The following is a 16,913-nucleotide window of genomic DNA, read 5'->3' on the forward strand; positions in this document are numbered from 1 at the left end:
TATGGGTCTGTAGTTGTTTAGTACAAATGGGTCTAGGCCGTTCTTTTTTAGTAGAGGCTTAATAACTTCAGTTTTCAGGGCTTCAGGGAAGATTCCTGATGAAAGGGAGGTGTTAATTATTTGTATTAGTTCGCCTGCCATGCAGCTAAATATGTTTTTTAAAAAGCTTGTTGGCAGGACATCAAGGGCACAGGTGGATGGTTTAAGACGTGACATGATTTTATCTAGGGTCTTGTAATCGATGGTGTTAAATTGTGACATGGTTGTTATGTCTGCCCTATTTGGGGTTGTTAATGGGGACATGTTTTTCATGCCTGACACAGAGGACCTAATGCCTTGTCTAATGGTTTCTATTTTATTGTTAATGTATATATAGAGAGAGTCTGGCTTTGGAAAGTATTTAGACCCCTTCACTTTATCCATGTTTTGTTTGTTATAGACTCAATTTAAATCCACACACAATACTGACAAAGCGAAAACAAATTTTTAAAAATGCCTGCAAACGTATTCAAATTTAAATGCAGAAATACCTCATTTACATACGTATTCAGACACTTTGCTATGACGCTCTTAAAATGAGCTCAAAGGCAAAAATATTGTCAACAAGTCACTCAGTTGAATAGATAGAGAGAGATAGAGAGAGAGAGGGCAGAAGAATGAGAGAGAGAGATAAAGAGAGAATGAGAGATAAAGACAGTATGACAGAGAGAGAGAGAGAGAGAGAGAGAGAGAGTGGGGGGGGGGGGGGCAGACAGGAGATAGGTGTCGTAATGTGCCTGAGGTAAATGAAGGATGATTTCTAACATATTTCCCCCGCCAGCAGTCATCTGCTCTGCACTGTTCCCTCTGTGTACAGAACCACTGGGGCTTCAACACTAATTAAGGTAGGTGTATGTGTGTGTGTGTGTGTGTGTGTGTGTGTGTGTGTACCTATGACAGTAGGGCTTTTTTCCCAGCGCGCACAACGCTTCCATCCCCGCCGGTGGTTTAGTAAAGACGGGGGTGGTTTCACGTGTGGGGACGGCAGCTCAGACGCCCCTTAGCGCCCGGCTTCACCACGCCACTTTGTGTAGTGTAACATGTACGTCACAATTGGTGTGAGCATTACATTTCAATCAAGTCTAGACTAAAAACCCATCTTTTTAATTTTGCCTTTAAATGACTAAATAATTAAATGATGATTATATAATGATTAAAGCACTTTGAGCTGCAACGTTTGCAGGAAAAGTGCTATACAAATAAAAGTTATTATTATTATTATTTATATTTACATTCAGCAGACGTTTTTATCCAAAGTGAGTTAATTAGAGATTACAGGGACAGTCTCCCTGGAGTAACTTAGGGCTAAGTGGACTACTCAAGGGCACACTAGTGGCGGTGTTCCCAGGTGGGATTTGAACTCATGACCTTCAGTCCAACTCACTATGCACTTGGCCACCCACTACCCCCTCTGAGCAATAGAGAAAAGGTCTGCCCAAAGACCACAAAGAGGGCAGAGGGGGAGCCATTACCATTATGCTAATACACTAAATCTACTAATACCCTCTAAATCTACGATGTACAATGTACGTGCTGTGCCCATGGGGGTGAGGGAGCAGTTGGGCTGCTTACACCCCCCAGACCAGACCTCCCTCACAGCTCACTGTTCCTATGCAACCCTGACTCATCCAGGGCAGAGTTAGGGTTACAACAGAGGAAGACCAGCTTCAGCCCTGGACAATATCCACTGGCCAGCTAGTGGTGATTACCGCTCATCAGGGAGACTGGCTGTGTGAGTGTGAGTGTGTGTGTGTGTGTGTGTGTGTGTGTGTGTGTGTGTGTGTGTGTGTGTGTGTGTGTGTGTGTGTGTGTGTGTGTGTGTGTGTGTGTGTGTGTGTGTGCGTGTGCGTGCGTGCGTGCGTGCGTGCGTGCATGCATGCGTGTGTGTGGGTGTGTGTGAGAGAGAGAGAGAGCTAAAGACTATTTCTGGACAGAAGAGGAGATGATGGACATGATGGATCATCGGAGGAGGCAGAGGTCAGAGGGTGAGAGAGACAGAGGCCGCAAACCACACACAGATCTGGGCTGGGCTGGGCTGGGCTAAAACTAGGTGGAACCAGGCTGAACTGGGCAGGGCTAAGTGGGAGGTCATTTATGGGATGGGGAAACCACAGGATGAGTGGAGAGGGCGTTTTTCCCAGACGTTGTGGTCAGAAACACAATAGAACAGGCAGACCAACAAGAAGCAATGTGCTAGGAAATAGATGGGAAACTGTGGCTTTGAGAGAAAGAGAGAGAATTGAAAAGGGTCAACTGAACCAGCAGGGAATGGCACAGAGAAAAAACATCAAAAGGAAATGTACTGTACTGTACAAGAGTGGAAGAATGAAGGGAAGAAAAGAGGGAGGGGCATGAGTCACGGCAGGCTATGACCTTGAGGAACGAGGGACGGATGAAGGGAGGGAGGGAGGGAGAGACTCACAAAGAGCTGGTTACACAAGAGAGAGAGAGAAGCAAGAGCAACAAGGTAGAGCCTGTCATTGCAGATAAATATAATATATTTAAGTTAACATTATATTATATTATTAGTCATAATATGATTACCTTGGCTAAAAAGGCAGTTTAAACCTCCCAACAGTTACTTATGGTTATGAGTAAAGTGGCCTGCAGAAAGAGGGAGGGAGGGAGAGGGAGAGGAAAGAGAGAGAGGAGAGAGAGGAGAGAGAAGAGAGAGACAGAGAGACAGAGAGAGAGAGAGAGAGAGAGGGGGGGAGAGGGAGAGAAGGAGAAAGAGAGAGAGAGTGTGACAGCCTGGTGTGACAGGCTGATGAGTATGAGGAGGTGGGAGGAGGAAGAGAACTGTCAGGTGCTGTCAAAGCCTACAGCCCAGTGCAGGTTGGAGCCATGTCAGGAGAACACTACTACTGTCAATGGCAGCTGACCCACACACACCTGCACCCACACTCACGCACACACTCACGCATGCACACACACTCACTCACACAGAAGAGTGCTAGAACGAGTCCGACCACGGCTCCGGCTCCGTATTGACAATGTGCTTCATGTCCATGTCCTCACTCCCCCCCCCCCTCCTCCTCTCTGATGAGTGGGAGTGTGTTCCCTGCCTGCATGCCTGCCGTTCTGTTCCGAAGCTTCAAAAGCACTTCAAACACACAAAGTGGAAATTCTAAACAATTCTAAACTGCCGCACTCTCCCCCACACAGTTTTTTTTTTTTTTTTTTTTAAAGGCTCAAAAGCCACACCGATTGTCGCTCCGCCCGACAGTCAACTCGACGTAGGCATTCAAAGGACAGAACACGTGACAGCGCGTGACAACTGATGAGGACTGATACAGTCAGGCACTTTGTAGTGTGTGGTCTTTGTGTTCAAACGCCGTAGATAAACCAAATTTTTAGCGCCTTCTGTTGTCAGACATAATGGGTTGATGAGTGTAGGTAGGTTATTTACCTTGTTGAAAGAACCAGGGGGGGGGGTGGAAACCCGCTTGAAATAAGTGACGCATCGAGAGAGATCACCTTGCTTTGGCGGAGCTCCCCCCCCCCCCAAAAAAAGTTTTCTTTAGCTAGCATAGGTAACATACTGTATCTCTACGAAATACCTACCCACTCGGGCATGTGTGTGTGTGTGTGTGTGTGTGTGTGGGCGAGGGGTTCTTGGCATGTAACATCCAATTAAATTGCGACCACACTCTCCCACCGCTCCGTCCCAGTTCAGTCCAAGCTAGAACAGGTCGTCGAAAATTCTCCAGACTTCCAAAGCACGCATGGCAAAGTAGAAAACGGAGGTATGGTTACGGGAGACTAGTAGGGTATATCTAATAAGCCCGATAATAAGATAGGACAACGTATTTATGAGGCGCTGCGCTCACCTGTAGAAACTCTGTCAGCCCCTCCCCCGTCCTCCACTCGCGGCCAATTAGGTGTGGACTTTCCGCTGGCTCCTCCTTCTCCCACCACCTGTCGCTCTGCAGACAGAGGGGAGTGCCGGCTGCCCCCGAACCTGGCGCACGCACACACGCACGCACGCACACAGACACAGACACAGACACAGACACAGACACAGACACAGACACAGACACAGACACAGACACAGACACAGACACAGACACAGACACAGACACGCACACGCACACGCACACGCACACGCACACGCACACGCACACGCACACGCACACACACACACACACACACACACACACACACACACACACACACACACATTAGCATGGCCAGCTCATAGAGGGTTCATTTAATTGCATTTGTAATATCGACTCCCCCAAAGACATGCTGTTTCCCATTAACTCAGCATGTGTGCCTTTTTGAAGTGTGGTTCAAATGACCATAACAGAAGAGGGGGAAAACTCATTTGAAATGAAAACAAAAATGAGTTTGAAATGAAAAAGTTCCGTCAGTGGCGGCTTTCTTGGAAGAAGGACGTTTTGCAGAGTCACAAAGAGGGCTGTGGGTTCCTCCGTGGACTATGCTTAATGTGACACACGCACACGCACACGTGCACACACACACACACGCACACACACACACACGGCTAGATCTTACTGTTCAGGCATGGACTTCTGGTGTCTCCAGTGTGCGGAGCTGGCAGAGGTGTCACTGGAGCAGGAGAGGTTGCTGGGAGAGCTGCGGTTATGAGGAGAGCGCCCCAGCGCCAGAGAGGAGGCCAGGGCGTAGTTCTCACTACCAGGAGACATCCTATAAGAGGGGGAGGAGGGAGGGTGGGAGAGAGGGAGAGGGAGAGAGGGTGAGGGAGAGAGGGAGAGGGAGGGAGGGTGGGTGAGGGACAAGGAGACCACGTGAGGTAAAAAGTAATTCTAGGTCAATCAAAAGAGGCAGAAGCAAAAAAAACAAAAAAAAAACATGGGGAGTTCCACACTGACACCCCGACCCCCCCCCCCCCCCACACACACACACACACTGCTCTACCTCTTGGGGTCCAGAGGCCTCCCGTCGCTGCTGACACTGCGGGGTATGGCGGCGCCCCTCTCCGGTCGTTCGGCCGACAGAGTCTTCCCCGTCGAGCTACTGCCCAGGCTGACGGCCCGGTTGGGTGTGTGTGGCTGGGGGGAGGCCGTCAGGGACTGCTGGGGGCTGCTGGAGGTCCGCTGCCACTTGTTGTTGTTGTTGCGGAAGGGGAACTTGTACTCAAAGGGGCCGCTCTCGCCGCTGCCCTTGTACTCCACCACGGGCATCCGGTACATCTCAGAGCACCCCCTACAGAGAGAGGGAGGGAGAGGGAGAGAGGGAGGGGGTGGGGGAGAGAAAGAGGGAGGGGGAGGGGGAGAGAAGGAGAGAGAGGGGGAGAGAGGGAGGGAGAGAGAGGGAAAGAGGGGGAGAGAGGGAGAGAGGGAGGAGGGAGAGAGAGAGACAGGGAGGGGGAGTGAGAGGGGGGGAGAGGGAGAGGGAGAGGGAGGGGGCTCTGGTCAGGTAGTGAAAGGAATGGACTACTATGTAAGATGCGGCGCACACACAAGTGCACACTTGTGTGTGTCTCCACACACACACGCGCACACACACGCACACACACACACACACACACACACACACACACACACCTGCGCGGCGTGGCGTCCTCGTGCGGCGGGATGATCACCACCCGCACCGTCACCGAGGTGCGCAGCAGGTCGATCATCTGCTCGTGGGTCAGCGTGGCCACAGCCACCTTGCAGATCTCCACCAGCCGGCTGCCCTGCCTGAGGCCCGCCTGCCAGGCGTACCCGTAGGGCTCCACCTCGGCCACGATGCCCTCGTAGTTGACGTGGAAGCCCAGCTGGCCCAGGCCGTTGCGCCTCAGGGTCATCTCCGACGTCTCGCAGCCCTTGGTCAGGAACTGAGGGAGGGAAGGATGGAGAGAGAGAGAGGGGGGGGGAAGGGAGAAACGGAGAGGGGGAGAGAGGGTGGAGAAGGTTGAGCCGCGTGTAAAAAAATAATGTCAGTGGACCTTCTGATTCGGAGTTTCAGCAATGACTTGAGCTGACGGCTGTCTGACAAGCATTCACTCAAATTGACTGAAAATGGAAAAGGAGTTGAAGAGTGTGTGTGTGTGTGGGTGTGTGCTTTCTTAAGTGGGGGACAGGAAGGAGGGCTCTTAAGCTGAAGTGGGGCCTGAGCCCAGGACTATATATAGCCCTGTCCTACCACAGGCTGGGCAGGCAGGGCAGGAGACAGGAGCCGGGTGCTGTTCTGTGTCTGTGTGTCACTTAGAAGACACACACGAACACACACACGAACACACACACACACACACACACACACACACACACACACACACAGACTCAAAAAGCTTTTCTCTCTCACTATCTCTCTCGCTGTGCTACAGTACTTTGACAAATCCCTCCCTTACCAAAACGTCGGGGGGGGACGACGACGACGACGTGATGAATAAAAGATACTGATACTACTGCCAAACACCGGCCTAGGTTAAAAGACACTTTTGGCTGTGATGGGGACTCTTTCAGGGGCTTATTAATGCTGTCTGGGTGGTGGGTGTGTGTGCGTGTGTTTCCAAAGGCATGATGGGGTTGGGGCTGCTTCGTCCCTCGTGCATGGCTCAAAGACGGATTCCAGAAGATCAAGAATGTATCACATTAAAGCAGAACTTTGTACTCACACAACACAAAAAAAGTTATTTCCTTTGGTGTGTGTGTGTGTGTGTGTGTGTGTGTGTGTGTGTGCGCGTGTGAGCGACGATCTGCCCGCAAAAAACTATCAACCGACACGTCGAACGTCTCAGAGGAAAAGCACAATCACCGACAGACAAACGCGGAGAACGCAGCCTACTATCGACGCCGCCGGAGAGACAGAGGCATTCCAGAAGCATCTCTGAGCGATTATATAAAGGAAATGGTTTTTCTTGCTATCGCTAGTTCCCATGGCAACAGCGAAGAACGGAAAAAAAAAGAAGAAAAGCCAGTGGCACTTGTGGAGGCAATAATGACCTAACTTTGTGAGTGGTTCTTCTAGGCATTATACAAAGCAACCCTTTCACAATAGGACGACAGTCATAGAGAGACACCGCCGGTGTGTGTAGACACAATGACATCGGCGCTACCACGTTGCACACACACATGCGGAATGTCACCGCACAGAGAGACGTAAGAGTGGTTAATTTCGAGCTTGATCCAGTAGAGACATGTTGTGTGGGTGGGTCGTGTTGTGCATTATAGCTATCTGTCTGGCTCTGTAGGTCTTCGGGTGTTGATTTCACTACTGTGCTCCTGTAACTTGTACATCCCAAACGTGTGTGTGTGTGTGTGTCAGGGTTTCCGTTAGAAAAATTTGCCGTCGGACATCGTGTCCGGGAACAATTCGATTTACCGGACAAACGTGATATATTCCGGTCATCATATTAAAATATAATAAAAAAAAAAAATCAAAATCATATTTTTTTTTCTTCAAATCTAATATAGCTGTTTGTCGCGGTGATTACTGTTGTGTAGCGGCCTATATATGCCATTTAATGTCTATTTCTCATCCGATACGATTAGATGCGAGCTATATAATAATATAACATGATTTGACGCATGCGCGCTATGCCATGCGTCAAATCCAGCGCTGAACGGGTCCAGCGCTGAACGGGCGCCTCACTGGGAACTGAACAGACAGCATCGATCAATGAACGGACTCCACATTACGTTAACTGAAGTTTGTTAAATTGTTTGGGATTAATGTGAGTTTTCTATTTTCTCTTTCCAGTTTTACCCTTTTTTTAAAATCAATAAAACAACGTCATTTCTATAACCAGGTCTCGCTGGTTGGGAAGGCATTTCGTTTAGCTCGGGAGTATGACAATGGGGAGAACATAACTGTTTATTGAGAAACAATTGATAGGCAGTCTGGGATACGTATATAAAGAAATACCACAATGTCTAGATGTATAACATTTTATTGAACAGTAACAGTGCAAGCATGTAGGCTTCTGGCGTGACATTTGGTGTATGTGCTTGGCTGAGGAGCCAATGGTGCGAAGCTACCATCTGTGGGATTATGACTGAACGCCTCTAAATCAGAATCCCCCCTAAACGGAACGATACCGTAGCGCCGCGGACCTTCGGTTGGCCCAGGATAGCCGGTCCTTCGGGGCCGGTGAGTAGAGCCGTTCGTGACGGGGTTGGGGTGCGGCCGGATGAGTGTCGCCCCTCTCCTGATGCGCACCGCATGTTTGTGGAGGACCTGGTGCTAAATCACTCGTAGACGACCTGATTCTGGGTCAGGGTTTCGTACGTAGCAGAGCAGCTCACTCGCTGCGATCTATTGAAAGTCAGCCCTCGATCCAAGCTTTTGAGTTTTGCCATCTTTCCATTAATTTAATCGCTCGCTATGGTGCACTTTGAGCTGCAACGTTTGCGTATTACTATGGTGGACGGGTTGGCAGGGTTGGCAGGGTTGCCAGATAGGCATGGGTTACCGCCGAATGGGCTACTGTGTTTAAGCGGTAATAGACTGGTTAAGCTGTAATCCCATCTGGCATCAATCCCATGTGGCACCTGTGCGCTGTTTCGCATAGGCCGGCCTACACATTAGGAGTCGTCATCATCATGCCGGTGTCAAATCATATCATAATAAAAGAAATACATAGCCTATATATTCGTCTTTTTTAAAATAGAAGGAATCAGAATGTTAACTTTAGCGAATTGTATTCAAAGGGAATTATTTTCACCGGACAATATGTCCGACGACTTTTCAATTTGTCGGACTTCAACAACTTTTACCGGACAAAGTCCGGGAATTACCGGTTAACGGAAACCCTGGTGTGTGTGTGTGTGTGTATCCCCCACCAGCCTCACCTCCAGCCGTATGACCACCTCTCTGAAGTCCTCGGTGTTGTTGCTCACGCTCCTTAGCGACACGCTCTCTCCTCTCTCGTAGAAGATCTTCATGGAGGCGGGGGCTTCCCAGCGTCCAACCGATCACGTCCTTCGTGGCGCAATTAAACACCACCGCCTTGGCCTCCTGGTCCAGCAGGATGAGGAAGTCGTTGGAGACGGCCAACAGCGCCTCCAGCTCCCCGCCCGCCCCGTGGTCCTCGGCGTGCACCGCCCACGTGACGGCGCCCAAGCTCCGCAGCTCCGCCCCCGCATAGGGCCGGCTCTTCTCCTTCTTCTTGTGGGCCAGCGAGATGAAGGGGAACTTTCCGGACGGGTCGATGGGCGTGCTGGTCGTGTGACGCTCCGCCAGGTCTCTCAGGTACTCCTGGCGCGTCCTCGTCGCCATGGCACAGAACTTTTGGGACTTGTGGGCTGCGTTCTCGGCGTTGATGACCTTGGCCAATAGGAAGTCCCGGAACACAGAGGACTTGGGGAAGGTCACGCCCTCCGGGATTGGGGGCCGAAGCACGGCACGTCGCGGGAACGAGTGACTGCCACACTGTGGAGGAGAGGAAAGGAGGGAGGGGGGAGAGGAGAGGGTAAGAGAGGGCAGAGGAAGGGAGTACACCGTATTATATGAAAACCAGCCCAGGTAGTTTTGGATAACATTTTGGCTCTAGTGGGTGCTTCATATGGAGATGAAAATTGGATGACATTCAAGCGTGGTTGCTTGGTAAAGTGGATCAAATCATTTGTATCAATGTTCATCACGTTTCTGTATAACAGTAGTTGTGAATAAGCAACATTGTAATGTCTCATGTCTCTCCCTCCCTCTTCTCTCTCTCTCTCTCTCTCTCTCTCTCTCTCTCTCTCTCTCTCTCTCTCTCTCTCTCTCTCTCTCTCTCTCTCTCTCTCTCTCTCTCTCTCCTCTCTCTCTCTCTCTCTCTCTCTCTCTCTCTCTCTCTCTCTCTCTCTCTCTCTCTCTCTCTCTCTCTCTCTCTCTCTCTCTCTCTCTCTCTCTCTCTCTCTCACTTTTTCTTTTTCTTTTTTCATCTAGGGTACAAAGCCAAAAAGCCAAACCGTTTGCTCATTCCTGAGTATCACTGACGAATACTAGACAGAAATAGAAAACGTCCATCAAATCAAAACACAAAGACCCACAGAATGAGTTCCAGAGGACCAAGACACAATAGACATCTTTGTGTGTCTATGTTAGAGCTAGTTGTGTGTCTGCTCTGCGTGGCGTTAGCTTCCTGGGGGCTGTGGTGGGAGCACACGATGGTTCCCCTGCTCCATACAACACCATTAACTGTTTTCTACATTTTTTCTCTCTCTCCCTCTCTCAGCTGCCCACCTATCCCCTCTCTGTTTCCCTCCTCTCCTTTTTCCTTTCATTAAGCCCCTGGAATGGCTATCTGAGGCAGCCTGGTATGTGAGGAACTCAGCCGGGTTGGCCAGGGAGAGGGGGAGAGGTGGGAAGGGGGCGGGGAGGAGGATCGGGGTCTCGGCTCCTCCTCCTAGCTCCCCTAATCAGAGAAAAGAAAGAGGAAAAATCTGTGAAAGGAGAGAATGCGGGGGAGGAGAGGACTTGGCAACTCCTATCCTACTACCTAGTACCTACTATTCTAAGTCTATTCTAAATCTCAGAATAAGGAGAGAGAGAAAGGGTTGAGAGAGGGGGAGAGAAAATACAAGAGAACGGAGAAGATGAGGAATGGTAGCGGGGCAGTGTGCGAGGATATGAAAGAGAAGAAGAGAGAGAGGGAAACAAGAGGGGAGCAGAGCAGAAAGTCCCGGGTCTCTCTCTCTCTCTCTCTCTCTCAGATCAGACTAGGCCTATGTAGCTAACAATAGGACCATTGTCCAAAGATGAGGCTACACTGACTGGACTTGGACTGAAAGTTAACTGTCTATTGCGTGTGTCAATCCATGCGTTAGGGGTCTTTTCCGGCTGCAACCTCTGCAAGTTAATGACTTAATTAGCTCAATCATCGGCTCGATTTTAGCCGCGTGTTTGACATTTTCAGAGGTAATAACTCGCAGCTGAGAGCCGCACGAGAGGTCGAGCCTGACGACGGCGCGTTACTCCTGCGTCTATCTGGACCCACCATGTGTTGACACTTACGGGGGTAATTAGCTAATTGGAACAGTTCGACCGAGACAGGAAGTAGCTCTAACGAATACCAGGGCACACACACACACGGAAAAAAGTGTTACCCTGTGGCTCTTGTGTAAAAGCAAGTAATAAAGTGTCTGTTTCATGTTAGTTTGTGTGACCGCTCATAGTTTGCGCCGTGGCCTCCACCAACCTTTGTCCGTATTTTTACAATGTGGTATTGGCACAAAATGTCAAACCCTCAAAACACCACAGAGAACGCTTATGATGAGCTGAACATAATGCAAAACATATTCTTTCGCCTCCGAAAGACATCAAACATGTTCTAAACAGCTCAAATCAACACCGCACGTCCAAGATAATTATAAATAATGACAGCGACCTACTTAGCACTATATATACAGTATATCTATATACTAGCACTATATATATAAATCAACAGCTAGTGAGTCAGAGAATGAGAGAGAGAGGGAAGAGAAGAGACGAGACGATTAAGAGAGAGAGAGAGAGAGGTCTCTGTTGTAACTGTTCCGGTCTTTCTGACCTCCGTGGCTGGGTTGATGTAAAGGAGAGAAAGCCACGCATTTCCGTGGTTTCCATGTTTGTGGTCATATAAATATCCTGTGTGTGGGCGGCTTTTGGCTCTCACAGCATCCTACTGCCCACAGAATGCATGTAACAGCACTTAAGCCCAACAGACCCCCCAAAATAGCTGTGAGGTGCAGCTGTATGTGTGAGCCTGGAGGGGGGGGTGCGGGGGGGTCATCAGCAGCACCTGATCCAGATAGCAGAGCAAGTGTTAAAAAAAACACCTGGAGAGACACTCAAATCAGCAAATTGTATAAAAAAACCTGAATACTGTAGATTGCATCCAACACCGCTAAATCCCATCCATCTTGACATAAATCTACCTTTTGGTTTTATACAGCAGAGGCAGGGGTGTTTAAAAATGTATTTCACCCCTTAAACCAGTCTTAAACCAGCCTTGGGTGATGATTGCTGTCATGTACTAACAAGAGGTAGAAAAGCAGAGGGAGAACGGTTACATTTGTAGGAATTTATTTGAGCATAACCTATTTCGCCGTGGTTTAAATCACAGGTAAACTAAACAGGCCTAACCCTAACCCTCACCCACCTGACCTAAGCCCTAAACAGGCCTAACCCTAACCCTCACCCACCTGACCTAAGCCCTAAACAGGCCTAACCCTAACCCTCACCCACCTGACCTAAGCCCTAAACAGGCCTAACCCTAACCCTCACCCACCTGACCTAAGCCCTAAACAGGCCTAACCCTAACCCTCACCCACCTGACCTAAGCCCTAAACAGGCCTAACCCTAACCCTCACCCACCTGACCTAAGCCCTAAACAGGCCTGACCCTAACCCTCACCCACCTGACCTAAGCAGGCCTAACCCTAACCCTCACCCACCTGACCTAAGCAGGCCTAACCCTAACCCTCACCCACCTGACCTAAGCAGGCCTAACCCTAACCCTCACCCACCTGACCCTAACCCTCACCCACCTTACCCTAACCCTCACCCTCACCCACCTGACCTAAGCCTCACCCTCACCCACCTGACCTAAGCCTTAAAACTACAGGCCTAACCCTAACCCTCACCCACCTGACCTAAGCCTAACCCTAACCCTCACCCACCTGACCTAAGCCTAACCCTCACCCACCTGACCTAAGCCTTACAACTAGAGATACTTTTAACGGTTATGGGGTTGTGTGTAACCCCTTTTGGCCCAGTTTAATGTGCACTTTGAAAACAGTCGTTATGAGTTTAATAAAAACAAGTTTCCCAGGTTGCAAGTATTAACAGACTATTATGTTAAATGAACGACAACAGTCTGGGCTCGCCCCAAAGATCTATTGCAGCTAACCATAGTCCATTAAAATAACCACAGGAGTGCTCGCCTCTAACCACGAGCAAACTCACACGCACGCGCGCACGCACGCACGCACGCACGCACGCACGCACGCACGCACGCACGCACGCACGCACGCACGCACGCACGCACGCACGCACGCACGCACACACACACACACACACACACACACACACACACACACACACACACACACACACACACACACACACATACACACATACACACATACACACATACACACATACAACAACAACAACAACAACAACAACAACAGTGTCAAGGCAGGCATCACAACTATGTTAAAGATACAGACCTACATTAGCATTTAATAGGACATTAAGGGCAGTGCCTCAAACTAAGGCCCTCTAAGAGGTCTAAATCTAAACAACCCACCTGTGGTGACTAACTGTTCAGGACAGCCATGTTCCAGCGAGGCAGGAGACACAAACACAGTAAGTCTAACCCGCCAAGAGAGAGCAAACCAGCCCAAAACAAAATGGAGAGGTGGAATTCGGTCAGTCACGTGTGTTTCATTTTAGGGGGGGGGGGGAGGGGGTGAGCTGAAGAGAGGAGGGGGCAGGGGTGCCCATCGCATGCCTGTTGAGGGGGTAATGAGGAGCTACAGACTGAGTGTGTGCCAGCCCCCCCCCACCCCTCCAAACCTGCTGTCCTGAGGACCCCGTTGGCACAGGAATGTGAGTGGTGTGTCTTTCACTCCCACACGGTTGACAAGAGAACAAAGGGCCAGACTGGTCCCCTATCGAGTGCAGCTGTGGGTGAGTGTGTATGTGTGTGACGAGGCAGAGAGAGAGAAATAACTGAGTGTGTGAACAGGCCACTGTGTCTTCCCAGTGCCACACCACTCCGTATGCAGTGATGAGGTTCCCCACAGGGAACAATTAGGACTTCACACACAATAAACTCCAACTGCAATTAGAAGAGCTATTAGAGAGAAGGAGAGAGAGAGAGAGGAGAGAAAAGAGAGTGACAGAGAGAGAAAGAGAAGAGAGCGACAGAGTGAGAGAGCGAGAGATGAGTGCGACAGAGTGAGAGAGCGAGAGAAGGAGAGAAGAGGGTGACAAGAGAGAGAAAGAGAGAGAGAAGGAGAGCGATGAGAGTGACAGAGTGAGAGAGCGAGCGAGAGAGGGAGAGAGCAAGAAAGACCGGTGCTGCTGAAAAGAGAGCAAAAGAACCGAAGAAGAAAGCCAGAGAAAAAGTTGAAGCAGTTGAAGCGAGACTCCTTCAGGCTTGTGCCCCAGTAACACCAACAAAAAAGAAGAACGTTTTCCCCAGAGGAGCATCAAAAAAGAAAGAAAGACGTCAGGCCAGTCTGCTCCAGTGAGTTCTGTCTGTAAGGAAACACTTCCTGCTGATAAGGAACTAGCAGCCCTCTGAGGGGGGGTTCGGGGGGTCCCTTTGATTGATTGAGAACTTATCTCCAGCAGTAGAACACTAAAGCATTGGTTTGGCCTCTCAGGCTATGGGGAGAGGGGGTCGGGGGGGTGGGGGCGTGGGCTGCTGGAGTGTGGGAATTCATCAATGTTGCCTCGTTGAAAAAGTCAGCCTTGTTGATGAGATGGTGACAGCCCCAGTTGTATCGACTTGTCAGAACAGGTTCTGTGTGACAGGTGGTGTGTGTGTGTGTGTAGGTGTGTGTGTGTATGCGTCTCACACCCCATCGGGTGATATGAACAGGTACTGTTCTAAGTGTGTGTGTATGTATGAATGTGTGCCCGTGTGTGTGTGTGTGTGTGTGTGTGTGTGTGTGTGTGTGTGTGTGTGTGTGTGTGAGACACCCACCTGTAGCAGGTACTGTCAGAGCAGGGGTTGTGCGTGCGCACCACTAGGAACACGTGCTGGAAGTGGGAGCGGATGTTCTGGGGGGTGAAGGGCTGCGCTCCGGGCTCCTGGAACACGATGGTGACGATGTCATTCCCGATGTGCCGCTTCCGCAGGAGCTACGGGATGATAGAGGGGGGGAAAGGAAAAACCGGAAAACAAAAGAGAGTGATATTCGTTCAGACTAACACTCATAGGAGATGATCACGCCAGGGTTAAACATACTCTATCAAAACTCTATCAACAACACATGAGTCTGATGGAATGAGACCGCGCCTCATTGCGTCCCGTGCGTTTACAATGAGAGAACGTCCTCTGATTTCTACCTCTGCTGACTGCTGTACGTCGCGGGGGGGAACCTGTTTAAACAGCCGTGGCTGTCAGGCCTCACCCATGGGGTTCACCTCCACCTCCTCAGGGCCGTTTTACGGGGGGCGTACCTGCTGTTTGTTGTTGGGCGTGTAGGGCAGCATGGTGGACACGTGGAACATCATCTCGTAGTCCTTGTAGGTGGTGTACAGGGAGTGGGTTCCGGTAGAGTCAGCTACAGGAGAGGGAGAGAGACAGGCAGGGAGAACTGGAACAGTTAGTGGGGCTAGACCGACAACTGTCTTGTAAGGTGGTGCACACTCACAGGCACTCGTCTGTCATCGCAGACAAGTCCTGACCCACTTGTCTGTGTATCTGACTGTGTGTGTGTGTGTGTGTGTGTGTGTGTGTGTGTGTGTGTGTGTGCCGGGGGTCTGTGTGTGTGTGTGTGTGTGTGTGTGCCGGGGGTCTGTCTGTGTGTGTGGGTGTGTGTGTCTGTCTGTCTGTCTGTCTGTGTGTGTGTGTGTGTGTGTGTGTGTGTTTTCGTGTGTGTTTTTGCATGTGTGTGCGTGTGTGTGTGTGTGTGTGTGTGTGTGTGTGCGCGCGCGTGTGTGTGTCTGTATGTCTCTCTCTCTGTCTATATCTGTCTCTCTCTATCTGTCTCTGTTTCTCTGTCTATCTCTGTCTGTCTGTCTATATCTGTCTGTCTGTCTATATCTGTCTCTCAGTCTTTGCCGAACCTCTTTTGGGATGTCCTCTTGTTCCACTATGTCTACCAGGCCTGGTGGTCTATAGAAACCCTGACGGTTGGGTCGGGTCCACCACCATAACAACCACTTGAAGAGTGTGTTCCTTCCCTCTGTATATGTAGAATCTAACCAGAGCATTTCTAAAGCTCAGAACCCTTCAACTCACTTCACATAGACTCAACTGGGAGAGTCTCGGGGCTGGCATCTTGTATTCATTCCCTCAGGATGGCTAAGTGGACTACAGCGTGCAGTAGGCATTTCCGCTCCCTGGTGATGGGATGTCACGCAGAGGCCCCAGGTAACTTTAGATGGTTTGGGATCAAAGAACTGCCGTGATTGTTTTAAAAAGCATGAGGTGATTTAAGAGTCCCAGCGACTGGAATGAGTGATTATGAAATGATAGAACATTGCACAAATCACATGATTTAGGTTTACAAATGAGCTCATCCGGAAATTTCCGCTTTGCAGTGAAGGAACTGGAAGAGAACACACGCAGGGCATGTCATGCCATTAAGCCAGAAAATCCAATTATAAATCCCTATACAAATTTGGCCAAAAAAGTATTGGACCAATTGCACTAAGGTGTGGGGTCCACTTACCAAACAGCCTTTAAATCAAATGGGACAAACACCCAATAGAAACCCTGCATGTGGAGTTGTAATTGAATTGAATTAAATATGAGGTCAAGTTGGAGAGAGAGAGAGTGAGAGAGAGAGAGAGAGAGAGAGAGAGAGAGAGAGAGAGAGAGAGAGAGAGAGAGAGAGAGAGAGAGAGAGAGAGAGAGAGAGAGAGAGAGAGAGAGAGAGAGAAAGAAAGAGGGTAGATGGAGTGGAAACGCTTAATGAAATGGGGAAATGTCTTTATGAGTGAGATACTGATCAGAGCATGGTTCCTCAGCAGTCACGGTCATGGAGTGTGTGTGTGTATGTGTGTGTGTAGAAGTGTGTGTAGAGGTGTGAGCGTGTGTGTGTGTGTGTGTGTGTGTGTGTGTGTGTGTGTGTGTGTGAGCGTACTCTTGGTGTCCAGCTGGGCCCGGTACTTGGTGAAGCCCTTCAGTCGGACCCGGTCCCCCAGCAGCTGCAGGAACTCCTCCAGGGCCGGGCCCGCCGCCTCGTTGTTGTACATCTCCTCCTCGCTGCTCTGCCCCGCCGCACAGTACATCACACCCACCTTCAACTGGAAACT

General features: G+C 49.9%; 1 protein-coding gene across 1 annotated transcript in view; it reads right to left on the reverse strand.

The window, feature by feature from the left end:
• Positions 1-16,913, reverse strand: part of sipa1l1 (signal-induced proliferation-associated 1 like 1) — a gene marked incomplete at both ends in the record, with an annotated part of 38,478 nt that overhangs the window by 13,966 nt on the left and 7,599 nt on the right. The window contains 10 exon segments of the mRNA XM_080524509.1: positions 3,870-4,000; positions 4,558-4,710; positions 4,942-5,229; positions 5,571-5,845; positions 8,802-8,903; positions 8,905-9,344; positions 9,347-9,381; positions 14,632-14,789; positions 15,111-15,214; positions 16,742-16,913. The exon segment at positions 16,742-16,913 is cut by the window's right edge and continues 3 nt beyond it. Coding sequence (XP_080380635.1) covers positions 3,870-4,000; positions 4,558-4,710; positions 4,942-5,229; positions 5,571-5,845; positions 8,802-8,903; positions 8,905-9,344; positions 9,347-9,381; positions 14,632-14,789; positions 15,111-15,214; positions 16,742-16,913 — 1,858 coding nt within the window.

Source organism: Nansenia antarctica, assembly GCF_963989245.1.
Source record: "Nansenia antarctica genome assembly, chromosome: 1".
Classification (NCBI taxonomy): Eukaryota; Metazoa; Chordata; class Actinopteri; order Argentiniformes; family Microstomatidae; genus Nansenia; species Nansenia antarctica.